This window comes from Lynx rufus, unplaced genomic scaffold (assembly GCF_022079265.1).
Source record: "Lynx rufus isolate CCGP_SWC_20201006 ecotype Redwood Valley unplaced genomic scaffold, mLynRuf1.p SCAF_1, whole genome shotgun sequence".
NCBI classification, from domain to species: domain Eukaryota; kingdom Metazoa; phylum Chordata; class Mammalia; order Carnivora; family Felidae; genus Lynx; species Lynx rufus.
Window position 1 is genome coordinate 49,875,246 of NW_025814823.1, and position 17,643 is coordinate 49,892,888.

The 17,643-nt window shown below is 39.2% G+C and overlaps 1 protein-coding gene across 2 annotated transcripts in view; it reads right to left on the reverse strand.

Annotated features, from left to right (window-relative positions):
- The window catches only part of TBC1D4 (TBC1 domain family member 4), a 66,578-nt gene that overhangs the window by 43,595 nt on the left and 5,340 nt on the right, over positions 1 to 17,643 (reverse strand). For both annotated transcript variants that reach the window (XM_047080674.1, XM_047080682.1), the window contains exons 3-7: positions 16,652 to 16,756; positions 10,978 to 11,110; positions 5,716 to 5,807; positions 5,315 to 5,425; positions 1,230 to 1,349 (exon numbers count right to left, since the gene is read on the reverse strand). In XM_047080674.1, coding sequence (XP_046936630.1) covers positions 1,230 to 1,349; positions 5,315 to 5,425; positions 5,716 to 5,807; positions 10,978 to 11,110; positions 16,652 to 16,756 — 561 coding nt within the window. The remainder of the gene's footprint in view (positions 1 to 1,229; positions 1,350 to 5,314; positions 5,426 to 5,715; positions 5,808 to 10,977; positions 11,111 to 16,651; positions 16,757 to 17,643) is intronic.

The following is a 17,643-nucleotide window of genomic DNA, read 5'->3' on the forward strand; positions in this document are numbered from 1 at the left end:
AATCAGCCATTTCTCCCAGGATCCCAGTTCCCTCTTGTAGAATGATATGCAGAAACCAAACCTTGGGTGCTTGGTGTCACCCAAGCAGGCTTAATTTATTCTGTCATTTGAAGAAAAGCTGTTCCCAGCTCCTATCAGTGGACAGAGCCAGGGACCACATACAGATTTACACACACACACACACACACACACACACACATGTTACATGTTAATACATATACATGCATTACATATTATACATAAAACTCTAGTATTCAAAAATATATAGATAGATAACCAGGATTCCATACTGTTACCTCTGAGTTGAATCCAACAACATGGGATTTATTCTAATTTCTTCCCTTTTCATATTTGTAATTTCCTTTTACTAAATCCTTAATACGTTTACATATTTGACCAGTCCCCTGTGTGTTAAAATCTCCACAACTGACACCTCACAGACACTCTCCTCATCCTACTCAGGTTCCAACACCCCATATCAGGGCTGCCACACCCACCCACAGAGGCCATCCCCACCCTGCTCAGACTCTAACTCCTCATAGCAGCACCTTGAATGCCTTCTCCCCTCCACTCACTCTCACTCTGACATCCTGCACTGGGCCATCCCTATGCAGGACTGGCCTCCTCATCGGCTGAGGCTCAGACTTCCTGAACCAGGTTACCCTCTTAAGTTGACACACTCCTCACCACACTCTGGTTTTCACAGGTTGCATTGGGCCACCCCACACACAGCACCCCACAGGCTCTATCTCTCTGCTCTGAGCCACTGTAACTCTCCCACCCTCCAGCCCTAACACCTCTACCTTGCCTGATCTCATCTGACAGTTTTGGACTGAACCATTCAGGAAGAGAATAATGGAAGGGAAGAGAAATCACTTTGATTTTAAAATAAAATATACAAATTTATTAAATGGAATATGTAGATTTCTATTAATTTACACTGTTTTCAGCATTTCCTGTCAGCTCCTAATAATAGCAAAATGAAGTATATTCCTATATATATATATATATATATATATATTTCTACTACTAAATCTCTTGCTCAAACTTAGATATTAGAAGCACCAGAATAAATCATGAGATTACTTTAAAGAATTTAACTATGTTAAAGCGATCTTTGTGGTTTATTTTTTTGAAAGGAAATATTCTGTGAGACAGTTGAGAATGAAGTAAAGCAGTTAGTAAACACAGACATCAATATCTAATTAAGAGTCTCTGTTTAATCTTACCCTTGAGAAGATATTTTCCAGGGAGCTAGTTAAAGATCTCTTAGCTTTATTTTTCAGAATGTCAAGTTTGAACCTTCCACTGCTTGTTGCATTTTCCGGGATGGTACTATTTGAAATTGTCTATAGAAAGAAAAACAGATAAATTTTAGTTTGGAAACATTCAGGGTTAAATGAGCCTTTAAATACAGGCTTGACTAAGCCATTAAAAACCGTAAGAATTCTTCTGTAGTTCTATTAAGGAGTAATAATTTAGGTCCCACACTGTGAGCATACAGATTGTAAGGACAGGGGGTTACTTTTTAATATTGCAAGTAATAAAAAAACACAGAAGATCTCTCCTTTATGCCTTTCCTTTCTGCTAATATATTCCTGCTGCATTTAACAAAAATTTAAACTTGACACGTCAATTTTTACTGCCATTTTGACTAACAACTATAACCATCCCTCTTCAAGCCACATATTTTATTCCCAAATTATGAAGGAAAACATAGAAAAAAAGTTTCAAAGAACAAAGCATCTAGTGAAACTGAAATCTGCTGATGCCTCTGTTAAAATCCCATTTTCATTTGTGAGTGGGTCATTTCTTTCAGATCAACAAATACTCATAGATACTACAAACTGTATGAGAATCTACAATATGTCCACTATATTAGATTCTCTATTTTATCCTAGTGCACTGAAAAGCTACTATGGTTCCTAGTGGTAGAAAATTTCCAAGAAAGAAACTTTATTATTTGTTTGAGAAAGAAATATATTCACATTAAACAGCAACACAAAACAACATGTATCAAATCTGGAAGTGTGAAGACTGGTTGTGGGTCTCAATAATCAAAAGATTGGTTGTGGGTCTCAGTGGTCGGGAATAAAAAGATAGGCAAGATTCAGACAGGCAGAAAAAAAGGGGATGAAGATGGTCCTGGCACTGGGGATGACAGCAAAATACTAAAGACCAATGCCCATGGGGCAGTGAGACAGTGCAGGTGTTTGGTTAAAACAAAAGAAAGTAGTGGAAGGTTAACTTGGAAAAGTGAGGCTGGATATGAAACCTTGAATGGGAGGAATCATGGATCAGATTTTATAAGCAGAGGGGCATCACAAAGTAATGTCTGGGGGAAAGATTTATTGGAAAGCAATATTGAAAAATCATGGGAAGGACAGGGAAATCAGAGAATGAAAGACCAGGCAGGAAAATTCAGCACAGTCATTAGAATTGGCTCCATGGGGTTAAGAAGTTACTGATTAAAAAATATATATATATGATCCCCCTTAAGAAAGGAAGGAAAGCCATGGCTATGGATGTGAGCTGGACTGGGCTGGGGTGTATATAAAGGATTAGGAGGGTATTCTTGTCAGGCTTTCAGGCAAAGAACATGACTAAAATAGAGAAATTGTAATGGTGCTTAGCACAATGCTTGACACCGTAGATGCTCAGTAAATACCAGGTAAATAAATGGAAAGAAGAAAGGAAGGGTGGGGGGAAGAGAGAAAGTGAGGGAGAACTTACTAAAATCCCAAGACTTTATGTTTCTTGACCTTCCTATATCACTGGACATGGCTGATCTTCTAACTTGAACTTTTCTCCTACCTTGGTCACCCACCATGGCAAATTTCATTCATTCTCTTTCTGTCTTTTTCACTGGCACCATTTTAATTCCCTCATTGCCTGACATGCAGGCGTCCCTCGGTAACTCCCCCTTCGATTTCAAGTCTATGCCAGAGCCCAATGTCTTCCATATTTACACCATGAACTCAAATTCCTCTGTGGGCACCAAATCCATTTTTCTAATTAAATGTCAAACACATGGGGCGCCTGGGTGGCGCAGTCGGTTAAGCGTCCGACTTCAGCCAGGTCACGATCTCGCGGTCCGTGAGTTCGAGCCCCGCGTCAGGCTCTGGGCTGATGGCTCAGAGCCTGGAGCCTGTTTCCGATTCTGTGTCTCCCTCTCTCTCTGCCCCTCCCCCGTTCATGCTCTGTCTCTCTCTGTCCCAAAAATAAATAAACGTTGAAAAAATAAATAAATAAATAAATAAATAAATAAATAAATAAATGTCAAACACATTTCTAAAATTGAACTCTTATTTCTTATTTCCATCCCTTTCCCCACTCTTGTTTTCTTTCTACATGTCCTAGACTAGTTTCATACAGTTCCCCAAAATCTGCAACTGTGTGGCCTCTACTAGCAATCCCCTTTCCCTTCCTTGACACATGTTCCCAGTCACCAAGTCCTAATGATCACGCCTCCTAAATGGTTCTTGCCTCATTCCCTTTCCCATATCTTCAGTAGTGCTCTAGCTCAGCTTCTCTCCAAGACAAAATAAATTCTTTTCTTTTTAAGTTCACTTATTTATTTTGAAAAAGAGAGAGAGAGAGAGAGAGAGAGAGAGAGAGAGAGACCATGCGCAAAAGTGGGGGAGGGGCAGAGAGAGAAGGAGAGACAGACTCCCAAGCAGGCTCCGCATCATCCACGAAGAGCCTGATGCAGGGCTCGAACTCACAAACTACGAGCTCATGACCCAAGCTGAGATCAAGAGTTGGACACTTAATTGACTGCCACGCAGGCACCCCCAAAATAAATTCTTAAAGACAGAATCACTCAATCTATTTTTGTATAGGTGTTATCCCTCTCTGGTACATACTTATATCATTGTCCCAATCCTGCCATATATCTCCATATTTTGCTTTATTTGATTACATGTCAGTTTCTCCTCCTCAACAGTTAGATGGCAGAAAAGAGCTGTCATTATTCAACCCCATTGCCTAGTACCTAGTACGCAACTTGATAACAGTTTGTGCAATAACTAAATGAGTTACTTCTCGCATATTCTATTATCAAATTCTCCGGATTTGAGAATGTGACTTCAGTCCTAACACTGTCAACCTCCTCACCCATCAACCTGTCCCACAAATCAACCATCACTATAACAGCAGAATTATCTCTTTAAATTACAAACCTGAACTCACACTCTTACTTGAAACCTTTCAATGACAAAGTCAGGCTGAGCACTTAAGGCTCTTCATCATCTCACTGCTGCCTATCCTTCTAGCCATTATTTCCCCATCAATCCCCAGGTACATCCTAAAAATCCATGAAGTATGTTGAAGGCCTGCATGAAGTATGTCGTGCTCACAGCTACCGCAAAACTTTGTCCTCAATGTCCCTTCCTTTAAAAACACTCCCTCGAATTTTTCAATGAACAAACCATCTCCCCTAAAACTTCAGCCTCCCCCAAATTTCTTCTTCTTGAATTATTTACTTCTTCCCTCTTTCCTTACTCTCCATTCTGGCTCTAAAGCAAAAACATAGCTATTTTTGAGCTCACTGCACTTCTTTTAAAAAGCCACTTTGTTACCTCTATTCTATGTGTCCATTTATCTGTCTGCATTCCCCTTTCCAATATTTGAGCTCTTTCCTGGAAGATTCATTCATCTCTTTTTTGTTCACCATTATCACACAGCTTAGCTCATAGAAGGTTCTCTCGAAGAGACTATTCAATGCATACAATTCAGGAATCACTAATAAAGTGATATGTGATTTGTTCTGAATAGAGTGAAATACAGACTAATCGGAATTAGTGTTACTAAGTAAATATGTCATCGTCTCCCTACATGCTGTTGTTGGTGTCTTGCTTTATTTACATGCAGCTGGAAACACATTCTCCACCACATGCACAAAAATACCGTATCTTCCTTTGCAGCTAAAAGGGATGTTTCCAAAATACTACTGCTTCTTTGGGTATTTGCTATGTACCCTTCAAGCCTGTGTAAACTTTTAACGAAATAAAATGTTCATATGAATTTGAAATAAAATGGGTTAATATAACTAAAACTGCATGTTCATTCTAAATCATGAACACTTACTATTACTGTTTTTATAACAATAATCCTTTTTTTCACATTTTAAAACTCATCATTATTTTATCTCAATGTTAAAACCTCCCATAAATAGCTGAAAAATGAATCTGATAGGACTTTAGCCCTAACGATGAGAACACAAAGAAAAGAAACTCCTTTCACATCTTCTGTGATATTTTGAGTAAATACATAAACAAAACAAAAGTAGGTCCAGGAAAAGAAAACATCTCACCGATGGGCCTTCTCCAATGTGAATGTGTGTCCTCTGCTTGGCCTCACACAGCTGCCTCAAATGTAAAATCACAAGTTCATTCTCTTCCTGGTCGCTGACTGGCTTCATTTTCTGTCCAACAGACAAACCAAGAGCACATGATGGCAACACAGCTTCTCTCATCTTATTGTATTCCCTCTTGGTTTTATGTGTCTGGCAGACAGACATAAATAACGCTAAGTGTTTCACTGCCCTTAGAAGCAAAAGTAACAGGGGCATTCTCATTACTATCATATACAGTTCAAGAGAATATATATCTTTAACTTCAGAGAGAGAAGTGAAAAAAAAAAAAAACACTTATAAAAACAGGCTCCAATTCTCATTTCTTAAATCTTATTTGTGAGAACTATAAATTATGTTACCTGGACGCGCTCAAAGATGTCTGCCTGCTCATTATCTGTCAGTGAAGAGAGATGCCTCTGTATTACCAGCTTGGCTCGTGGAGGGTAGAGACCTATGGAAAATGATGGAGATAAGTATTAAACACAGTAGCTGATGTATATATACATCAAAATGTATATATAATGCATTACAGACTGTCCCTTTAGCAGGCTCTGAAGCTAAATGTTCTCAAGGAGATGTGTTCCCACCCATAATAAACCTTGGAAACCTACCATGAAATGATTAAAGCTAGATGGAACCTTACCTAAATCAACAGACCCCTGTCGGTATCCTGAAGTCAGAATTATTTTTTTTAACTTTTTTAATGTTTATTGATTATTTTTGAGACAGACAGACAGACACAAGTGAGGGAGGGGCAGAGAGAGAGGGAGACACAGAATCTGAAGCTTCCAGCTGCCAGCACAGAGCCTGATGCGGGGCTCAAACGGACAAATCATGAGATCATGACCTGAGCCAAAGTCAGACGTTTAACCAGCTGAGCCACCCAGGCACTCTCTGGAGTCAGAATTATTAACAAGAAGTTTCTAAATGATACCAAATCAACAGCATAACCAGGTACCGTTTAGTATACTAACAAACTTTGACGCCACAGAAATTCGTGGGTGAACACTAGCCTTGGCCAAAATCTCTAAGCTTAAACATGACCAAAAAAAAATTGTTTTTGAGAGAGAGAGAGAGAACAGAGGGTCAGAAGGATGGGGAGAGAGAGAATCTTAAGAAGGCTCCATGCCCAGAGCAGAGCCTGGCACAGGGATTGATCTCATGAGGGTGAAATCACGACCTGAGCCGAAATCAAGAGCAGGACGCTTAACCCACTGAGCCACCCAAGTAACCCAACATAACATAATATTAATTTAATATTAATAATATTAAAAGGCAGAGCTCCAGCACAAACAGAATCTCTCCTCATCATGCAGGTCTTGTTTCACAGAACAAAATTTCAAGAATAGCAATAGTATTTAGTGACATTTTTAGTGTTATTATTTTACCAAGGAATTGTTTACCTCTGTATATCATGTTATTTTTATATCTACCATACTCTTACACATAATTTATATCAAGTCCTTGGACAAAACATTTTTCCATGAAAACATTTTTGGTTTTATAAATTTTTTTTAAAGAGAAAAGAGTTATTTTCCTCTGAGTGAGATAACACTGTTTGTATTTGCTTTATATTTTATTACCCAAGTAGTATAAATTCCACATTTTTAAAATACTAGAACATTATAGATAGTGATAAATTTGCCTTTGATAGATACTAGAATCAGTGAGCAAAGGCATAAGAGATTTGTACAGATTCAAAGTATCTTCCCTAAAATATTTGTTGGCTCCAGGGTGAAGAATAGTACTTTTATGGTGGAAAATTGCTGAGAGCACCTTGAGCAGGTGATAAGGCCAGCATGACCAGTAATAAACTCCTCAACATCATGAGTCTCATGACAGGATGCACTGAGAAGGAGGCTGCACCATTTCTACAGTGCTCTTGCTAGGGAGGAGTGCCCTCATTACAAAATTGAGAAGATATCAAACAGGTTGAACCAAGGGACAACCAGCAAAGTAATGGAGTGATGCTTTTGGGAATGTCAAGGTCACAGAAGACAAGGAGACTGAGGAGGAGGGTGAAGTCACCACTACATATAAGGTAGAATCCTGAATGGGATCCTGGAATGAAAAGGACATGAATGAAAACACTGGTGAAGGATCAAATTAAATGTTTAGTTTGGATAATAATATTGTACCAATGTTAATTTCCTATGCTAAACATTGCACTGGGCTATAGAAGATGTTAACAATTGGAAAGGATAGGGGTGAACATTTGGAAACTCTCTGCAACTGTCCTATTAATCTAAAAATACACCAAATTAAAAGTTCTTTAAAAAAGAAATATAGGAAAAATGAACTATTGAGACCTCATCAAAATAAAAAGCTTCTGCACAGCGAAAGAAACAATCAGCAAAACTAAAAGGCAACCAACCGATGGAATGGGAGAAAGATATTTGCAAATGACATACCAGATAAAGAGCTAATATCCAAAATCTATAGAGAACTTATCAAACTCAAAACCCAAAAAAACAAATAATCCAGTGAAGAAATGGGCAAAAGACATGAATAGACACTTCCTCAAAGAAGACATCCAGATGGCCAACCAACACATGAAAACATGCTCAGCATCACTCATCAGGGAAATACAAATCAAAACCACAATGAGATACCACCTTACACCTGTCAGAATGGCTAACATTAACAACTCAGGCAACAACAGATGTTGGCGAGGATGCAAAGAGGATCTCTTTTGCACTGCTGGTGGGAATGCAAACTGGTGTAGCCATTCTGGAAAACAGTATGGACGTTCCTCAAAAATTAAAAATAGAACTACCCTACGATCCAGCAATTGCATTACTAGGTATTTATCCAAGGGATACAGGTATGCTGTTTCGAAGGGGCACATGCATCCCAATGTTTATAGCAGCACTGTCAACAATAGCCAATGTATGGCAAGAGCCCAAATGTCCATCAATGGATGAATGGATGAATGGATAAAGAAGATGTGGTCTGTATACATACATACATATATATATATATATACATACACACACACAAACACAATGGAGTATTATTTGACAATCAAAAAGAATGAAATCTTGCCATTTGCAACTATGTGGATGGAACTAGAGGGTATTATGCTAAGCGAAATTAGTCAGAGAAAGACAAATATCATATGACTTCACTCATATGAGGACTTTAAGAGACAAAACAGATGAACATAAGGGAAGGGAAGCAAAAATAACATAAAAACAGGGAGGGGGACAAAATATAAGAGACTCTTAAACATGGAGAACAAATACAGAGTTACTGGAGGGGTTGTGGGAGGAGGGATGGGCTAAATGGGTAAGGGGCACCAAGGAATCTACTCCTGAAATCATTGTTGCACTATATACTAACTAACTTGGATATAAATTTAAAAAATAAATTAAAAAAAAGAAATATAGGATATTATGTATTTTTCCAGATAAAGCAAAGTGTATGTGTTATTCAACAAATTATATTTTCACTCAATTATATAATTTTAAAATGTATCCAAGTTGATATACAGTTGAAATTCATTCCTATTAATTCATTGTATGAACATATTTCAGTTATGCTATTGATACACATTTGGGTTGTTTACAATTTCCCCTTATTTAAAAACAATACAACCTTGAAAATGTCACCTTCTGAACCCATGTAAGAGTTTCTCTTATCAAGACAAGGAACTGGTGGGCAACTTTAGGTTAATACATTTCTATCAACTGTCCCCCAAAATGGCTACACCAATTTATACGACATTCAGCATCACATAAATGTTATCAATATCCCCACAATTTCACCAACAGTTAATCTGATGAGTATCTTACTGTTTTTCCCATTTTCATGTGTCTGACATCTAATAAGGCTGAGAATCTTCTCATTTTTATTATTGGACCTTTCAATTTCCTTTTTACACAAGTGTTTTTTTAATATGAATTGTGTCATTGCCTACTGGTGGTTTTATTTTTCTCTTTCACACAGTAAGTGTTCTTATAAATTCTGATTACCAATCTGCTATCTCCTTACCTCTTGTTTATTATTCTTTTTTTTTTTAATGTTTATTTATTTTTGGGAGAGACAGAGACAGAATGCGAGTGGATTAGGGGCAGAGAGAGAGGGAGACACAGAAACCAAAGCAGGCTCCAGGCGCCGAGCTGTCAGCATACAGCCCGACACGGGGCTTGAACTCACAAGCTGTGAGATCGTGACCTGAGCCGAAGTCGGACTTTCAATGGACTGAGCCACCCAGGAGCCCCCTCTTATTTATTATTTAGCTTTCAAATAAGTAGTTGATATGTAAAAATGTAAATCCTTATGAGGTCAAATCTATCAATGTTTTCTTTTAACAGTTACTGCATTTTTGTATCTTAATACAGGCTTTCTTGTTTAAGGACACAAGAATATTCTTATTTTATTTTAATGATTTTAATATTTTGTTTACATTGAGGAGTTTGATCCATCTAGAATGTATTTTGAGTAGGATAAGTGGAAGGAATATTTCTCTCTTTGGATAGCAAAATGATCCAACACTTCTTCCTGAGCAATTCAGCCTTTCCTACAGAAATTTATAATGTTCTCTTTACTATACACCAAAGAATACTCCATTTTTGTAACGGTACAAATGTGAAAATAATGTACATTTGGTATACTATACATTTTAAAATCTGAATATTACATTTAAATAGTCCTTGATCACACAGCTGAATGGATATTCAATCAACACTGATGTTCATCATCAATTTTGCCATGTGCCTATAATCTTGCTGTCTACTGAGCAGAAATCACAATTTGCATTTACAATGACTAGACCATTCTCTGCCGGGCTCTGGAGCTTGCGTTCTCCCCATCTATCATAATACTTCTCATGCCAAACTGCATTCACTGACTCACATGCCTATCTTCCACTCTAGATTGTAAGCTCCTGAAGGCACAGGCCACATCTCAGTCATTTCTGTATCCCCGGTGCCTAGCACATTGCCTGGCACATAGCAGATGCTTAACAAGGGTTTACTGACTTGCATTTCTTCTCTTGTGAAGCTGTTTTCAACCGTTTTTTTTTTTTTTTGTTAGTAAGAGATACTGGGGAGAAAGGGGATGTGAGTCACAGAGTCACCTCTCCCTCATTTCCCCTCCCCCTTCCTGAGTACACTTTTTTTTAAAAACCTGCTTTATGATATCACATTATCCATGTCATCTTCAAATGTCCCTCAAAAACCATGCAAGGTTCATTCCAGTTCTATACTTTTAGGGAAAAGGACATATCATCAAGTGAGAGGGGAATAAAAAGAGACTTCTATAAACAGTCGACATTCTGGGATGCCTTTGCCTCTCTTCCCTCATTCGACAAATATTTGGGCAGTTCCCACTAAGTCCACAGCAGTCTTAAGAGTTGTGAGAAATCCAACTCCCTTCCTCGAGTCTGCCTTCAGAAAAAAAATAAAAAATTAAAAAGAGAACGAAAGAGGGGGTGGGGGGAAATGCCAGGCGCCTAGGAGAGAGACTGCTCACACAAATCTGACTGGACATAAGAAAGGACTCTTTGGGCTCTGATTTCACTTGGAAACAAAGAACGATTCAATGACAGGAGTGACTTTCTCACTTTCCCAAATGCCAGAGAAAATCTGCTTTTGCCCCGGGGCCAAGTTATACTGTACCTTCAACCCTCTCACAGAGCTTATGCAGAGAGTGCATGGGGCAGGCCTCGCACAGCTTGATCTGGGTCTTGGCACTCTGCAGGGCAGCTGCTGTGCTGAAAGCCTGCTTCAGAGTCAGCATTACCTCATCCACCTACAGGAAGAAACAGAACTCAGGTCTCTAAAAGTTTGCTTTCACGGTCACACATTGAAAGTCCAACGGCAACGTGAGACGTTGTGGATGCTTGACTAAATAATAAATGAGGGAATTGGATGACTACAGAGCTAGTAGAGAGAAAATATCAAGTGTAACCTTAGCCCTTCAATTATCCTATCATTGAAGCTGGATAAAGTGAGGCCATGTGAAGGTGTAGCACACTAATGACTTGAATGCTATTTTTGAATTCCACTGAGGGCTCCACCGTCACTGACAGTCAATCAGATCTTTCTTTAATTAAGTAGTATAACAGACTCCTTGGGAAGTTTTGTCTGCAATCCATAGGGAGCAACAAAAGAGGTTAAATGTTCACTTCTGGTAATAGGTATCCTATTTATTTCATCCTTCTGGATCATTTTTAGTGTAAAAACAAATAAAACATGGGTTTAAGCAAAGTTCTGGGGGAAAACAAGTTCAATTTAAATCAGGTCAAGAGAAGTCTGTGAAGCTTGCTCTGTGTCTGCTAATTTATTATCATTTCACTTCTGATTTATGACACTAAGAAGTTCTGACATCATGTTAGCGAACAGCTGGGTCTCACCACCAGGTCAGCAGTTTCAAAACCTCGAGCCGGTTTCCCCCCAGCCTTTCCAATGACTCAGTCAAGAAGTGTAAATCTAGCATTCTAGCCTACTGGTTGTTTCTTTGGGGTCATCCTCGACCACTGCTACACTGACCTCAGGCTCCGTCTCCCCTGTTGATGTAATCATCAATGTGAGTTGTGGTTTCCCCATATACTGTACACTGATCAAAGTCTAAAACCTCCATATGAAGCTGCGAGACACCAAGGTCCTCACCAGAGGCAGCTTGGCTATTGAAAACCCAAGTCTCTTTTTCCCCCTCCCCCTTCAGCCTGGTTTAAGAAGAAGCTATTATAGAAAGGATTTCATCTACTTCTGCATTCGAGTGTATGAAGAACCAGCAACGAAATAACTTTATTCCTCTAATATTACTAAAAGGAGAGATCCAAACACTGAGCAACCAGTCGTTATTAAGTTGACTATGTGACCAATTTTTTAAAGGCTTGTGAATAATTTCACATTGTTCCATAAATAATGAATTATTCATAACGTCTGCTCTCTTACACCATAACTAAAAAATAAAAATTTCTCTCTCTTGAAAACAAAAGCACCACATGTTTAATGCCTTTGCAGTTTTATTTCATTTGCCTTGTTGTGTATTCAAAAGCAATTTCAATGACTTGAGAACATGTTTGTTTTTATTTTCTTGTTTCTCATTTATTAAAGGCACCGAAAGGATGAATCCTCTGCTTAGCTTTCATGTGGAATTATTGTGTGTAATTATTAATACTGCTTTGTAAAGGGCCTCCAATGGAAATACTGAACTTTCACGTTTTCTTCTTTATTTCTAGATGAAACAAAAGCCCATTTCAATGGTATCTAATATGTGGCTACCAATTTCTTCCAGCCACAAATATTACTAAAAACTTTATCGGACTTCTAAAATTTTAAATGTTTTGCTTGTTTAGATCCATCATTTTTTTAGATGGCCTATAAATTCTATCATGGGATCAGAGCTACTAAAAGTTCAAACAAGTGCAGTATGAATAACTTAATTGTTTAAGTCTAGATATAACAACAAAAATATCATAGGTCATGTTAAGAGGTTAAAAGTAAAGGACTTAACAAGGATAAATCCATAATGAAGATAATGCCCATAAACATTTATGCACCAAACTTAGGTATTTCATAGCATTTAAGAATGTAAATGTAAGAATCACAGAATGTGTAAGGACTTCACAGGATTACCTAGTTCAATTCTCTGGAAAATGTAAACTATTAAACTCCATACAAATTCTGGGTCTTGGGAGCATGAGCCTTTTTTTTCCCCCCATACTTTTCCTGGATACTGTTGTCTGCATCTGTGGGGTTTTACTTTTCCTTGGTCTATAGGTAGCAACTTCCATTTTTTTCCAGGCCTATTAGACTAATTTTGGAGACTGCAAAAGTGGTGCTTTCTATCAATCTCATGGTTTTAGTCAAACAAGATGAAGCCACCTGCCTAGTGCTAGTTTACAAGGGACGGAAGGCATACTGAGCATCTAAACTTGGGGTGAAAACCCCCAGGAGCCATGAGAACTACTACATTGTTTATCAATTCACAGCAACTGCTACAAAAAAAGAAAAGAAAATGTGAGTTGTGTATTCTTTGTACTCAGAGAAGATAACTCAGTATGTGTGGTTTTGCAATACCTTGTCTTACACAACTGCCAAGCCACATCAATCGTAACACTGCTTAGACTATAATATTTAATTAACTGTTTTGTTCTATATACCAGCTGCTTGAACTATCCTCATTTAATACAGGAAATCTCATTTAGTTTTTCTTCTAGCTTGGAGTTCTGATGCCCCACATTTCAGTTAAGATGCCACTGATAAAATTAGAATCAACAAGTTTTAAAAGATTCCGGCAAAGCCCTGTTCTAAGGAATAGCAATGCCCAAATGGAGATTTGGACACAGCTTCAGTATAAGAGGAAGACATTCTCAGCCTGTCTGGGCTGTGGCCTTAGTCACAGAGCTTCCTCAGGTGGAAAATTCAGCACATTCTCAGACTATCTACTCTTAACTCCCTGTTTCAAACACATGTATGAGGACAAAACAAAAATACTAAAATCTATAAACAAAACCAAACCTGTACAAGAGATTGAGAATAAGGTTTCATGTAGTTTTCCTTTCAGTGCAGGTTAACTAGTAATCAGATTAACTGGCACCTAGAAAATGTCTGAAATAAGAGTCACACACTCACTCAGAATACACTGAAAGACCACCTGATACTCCAGTCTAGAAACGTGGGAGGATACAACAAGAATGAGGGTGGTCGTGGCCTTGTATGAGTCACAATCTAGTGGACTAGAAAGTTATGTGAACAAGTAAGAGTGGGCATTGATAGGAACTGTTAGGGACCTATAAACAATGTGTCGCAAGAGCACTGGCAATAAAGCAACTAAAAGAAGTCAATTCCTTAAAAAAAAAAAAAAAAAGCTTCACTAGGATGTACACAAATACAAAGCTGAAAAGAAGAAGGGGATGTAAGTGACAGTAAAGCAAGGCCAGGCTGGGGTCACATCCAATGAAGAAGTAAAGAGAATGTGAAAACAGGTGATGAAAGAATGGCACAGTCTCCCTGTTCAGAAGCAGCACAGACCCTGGAGACCCACCAGGTCACCCTCCCTCCTGACAATATAAAAGTGTGAGCCCTGGCTGTGGCTTCTTCTCACACAGCAGACTCCTCACTCTGCGCAGCCAACCGTGACCTCAGAACGTCAGCTGTACTTGTGTGGGCCCCAGCCACTCACTGAACATCTTGATCCCATGTGTCCCAAACCACATGAAAGCAACCTCACACCAATCATCACACCAGCCTCTGCTGTCTGGCCCAGAGACCAGCTCGGGCCATGTGAGAATACGGTCACGAAAGGGAGAGGCAACCCAGTGGGGACCAGAGAAAGAGGAAGGCCCTTTTGCCATGCCAGACAATCTTGAGCTTGTCTTTTAACAAGGAGGCATAATCTGGTTCCTGGAAGTTTTGTGAGGAAAAAAAACCTAGAGCATGATGCACAAAGTGGACAGATGACATATTAAGCCAGTGAGCGGCAGGGAGACTTGTTAGGACCCTAGAGTGATGATGGCCTAAGCAAGGAAGAGGAATGCCCAGACTCAGGTAGCAGGCAGAGAGGGAAAGGAGGAGAAATGGATAAGGGACTTTTCTACCTTTACCTTAACAGGATTTGGTGAACAAGGGGATACAGAAGGTGAAGGAGAAAGCCTTATGATGTCTAAATTCAGAAGCTGGGTAAATGGAGCTGCTAAAATAAAACACGGAACACAGGACAGGTTTTGGAAAGGCAGAAGAGTAAGGGATCCCCGACATGGTGGAAGACTCAGCCTCAGCAAGGAAGAGGAACCATGGAAGGAGGGAGGGAGGGGTGAGCAGGGAGCAGGACGGCATATTCTCCTGCCCTTATTTTCTACCTAATGCTTACCTGGCTGGCACTTTCCAGTTCTGTGTCACTGTTCTCTTTGGCTTTCTCTTTCTCCTTCCCCGTCCTCATCTGCTCCCATGCCTTCAACTATCATTTATATGATGGCAACTCTCAAATTTCTATCTCCAATCCTGAACTGGACCCATTACACAGTGGTCACCTGGATCTCAACATGGGGAGTTTTTCTGGGCATGGTTAATTATCTAGCATGAGAACAAAATGTAAATGGAACTCTCTTGAGGAAGAAATTGTTAGTGATGGGAGTACTCTACTCCCCAGGGAAACAGGTTGAGATCCCAGAGGGTCCCAGGCAGAAAGTGCCTTTGTTGGAGCACCCAGGTGGCTGACACAGTTGATCCCCAGATTCTTGATACCATATGGACTCAGGTCGTGATCTCATGGTTGTGATCTCACGGTCGTGGGATCGAGCCCCACGTGCAGCCAGCACTGAGCAGAACCTGCTCGGAATTCTCTCTCCCTCTCTCTCTGCTCCTCTTTTGCTTGCGTTCTCTCTCTCTCAAAATAAATAAACAAAACTCAAAAAAAAAAAAAAAGAAAGAAAGTGCCTTTGTACCAATTCACTCCCATTTCTTCATTTTTCCTACTCTCAGTGTCTATATGGGGAGTATGGGAGGCCAGAGTTGAGCAGAAATGCTGGCAATGTGCACCAAAGAAATGAGGAGAATGCTGTCTGTCTTGTTGTGTACATCTAAGAGGTGTGTGTTTCCCCAGGAGAAATGCTTGCAGGCAGACTATATACCTACAGACATATTTTTCTTCAAAGTATGGTGACAGAGCTAAAGGTTTGTGTTAAGATGGTTAGGAGAGATCATAAAAGTGGAAGAAAAAGCAAAAAATGTTAGGGGAAAAATATCAAAATATTTTTAGTTGCTCACATGCATTTCTAAGTTTGCCTTAAATATTTCTTCAGCTCCAGCTGCCCCCATGAAGGGGTAGGTAGAGGGAGTGAGGGGAGGGTGTTGGAAAGAAGAATCAACTTTTAAATTCCAAAGAAAGAAAATAAAGGCTAAAATAAGACCATAAGAAATAAAGTTTTTAAAAAATGAGAACAGTCGCTAATTAAGAAAGAAAGCCAAATCCTTCTCTGCTGATGTAAGCATTACCTCCTCTGAGATGTTATAATAATTCAGAGAATAAGAGATCCGTGGTCTTCCTTTTCGTCTTATCTGAGCAATGGGAAAAAGAACAGCTCTTTTCCTGTTATTAGTGTTTTCCTACCTTGTACAAATACTCCTGGTCACATGACTGGATTTGTTCAACTCCAGAAGGCATCTAGGCTTAAAAATTACCGTGACACTATGTTTTTGTCTTTCTACTATTGTGCTGCCTTAAACAGCAGAGACCTGTCTCTAGATGCCCTCTTCTTTTCCACTGGTGGCAGCTGCGTGAGGCTTGGGTGCACCCTGGTAGCCGGAGTGGGCAGGAGCTAGCAGACAACGATCAACCACTTACCAGGGATTCACTGGCACACTGGAACACATAACAGATATACTGGCTCAGCCCAGGCTCCGGTGACTCCCGACAGATAAAGCCAAAGTGATCAACATGCTTTATACCCTACAGTTGGGGAAAAAAGTACAGTGTTCATTGGAATATGTCCATTTAATCAACACTATGGAAATTATCATCAATTCTATGCTTTCACGCTTCCATGAATTACTCCTTCTCAACCCTGGGATAGGGGACATAATGACATAGCAAATTTGTGTGGTGGTCTTTTGACACATAAAATAAAGGGAGAGACCAATTCAGATTGCTTTGTTTCAGACAAACACTCCTGCACGCTGTGACTCTGGCCACAGGAAGAAAACTATGATGGCGTGATTCATTGTCTCTTGTAATAAAACTGCTACTCGGTGTTTGCAAGTAATGGAGTTTTCAATTTATTGGTCTTCTTGGAACGAACAGTCTGATAGTTTATCAGAAGCCCTGTTCTTGTCTATATGAAGCTAAGAATCAGAAACACTACAGCTAACAATGCCCTAATTAAATGGCATGCAATTCCCCAAAGTGTGCACTGAAAATACTAGAATACCTGTCTATATGCATAGATATTCAAGGAGCCACAACGGTTAGAAAAATAATATATTAATGAAATTACTGCAGGTATCAATTATCCAAATTAAAAGTCACTGTACTTTCTGAATGCAGGCTAAATAACCTCAGTTATGCTTAATAAAAAAAAATTGTGAATCATCTGTCAATTTCAGCCAGGCTGAATCCATACATAACCAATTAGGAGACAGCACCTTGTTATTTTAATAGCAAGCACAGTACTCTAAAAAGCCAGGTAGACAAAAAATTTAAAGTTGTCGTGCAATCACCTAAATCCCAGTGAAAAGAAAATAGGCTTTGGAGTCAGACAGATTTGTGCTTCATTCTTACTTCAACCCATCTACAAGATATGAGACATTGTGCTGGGTTTCTAATAATGATCTCTAAGG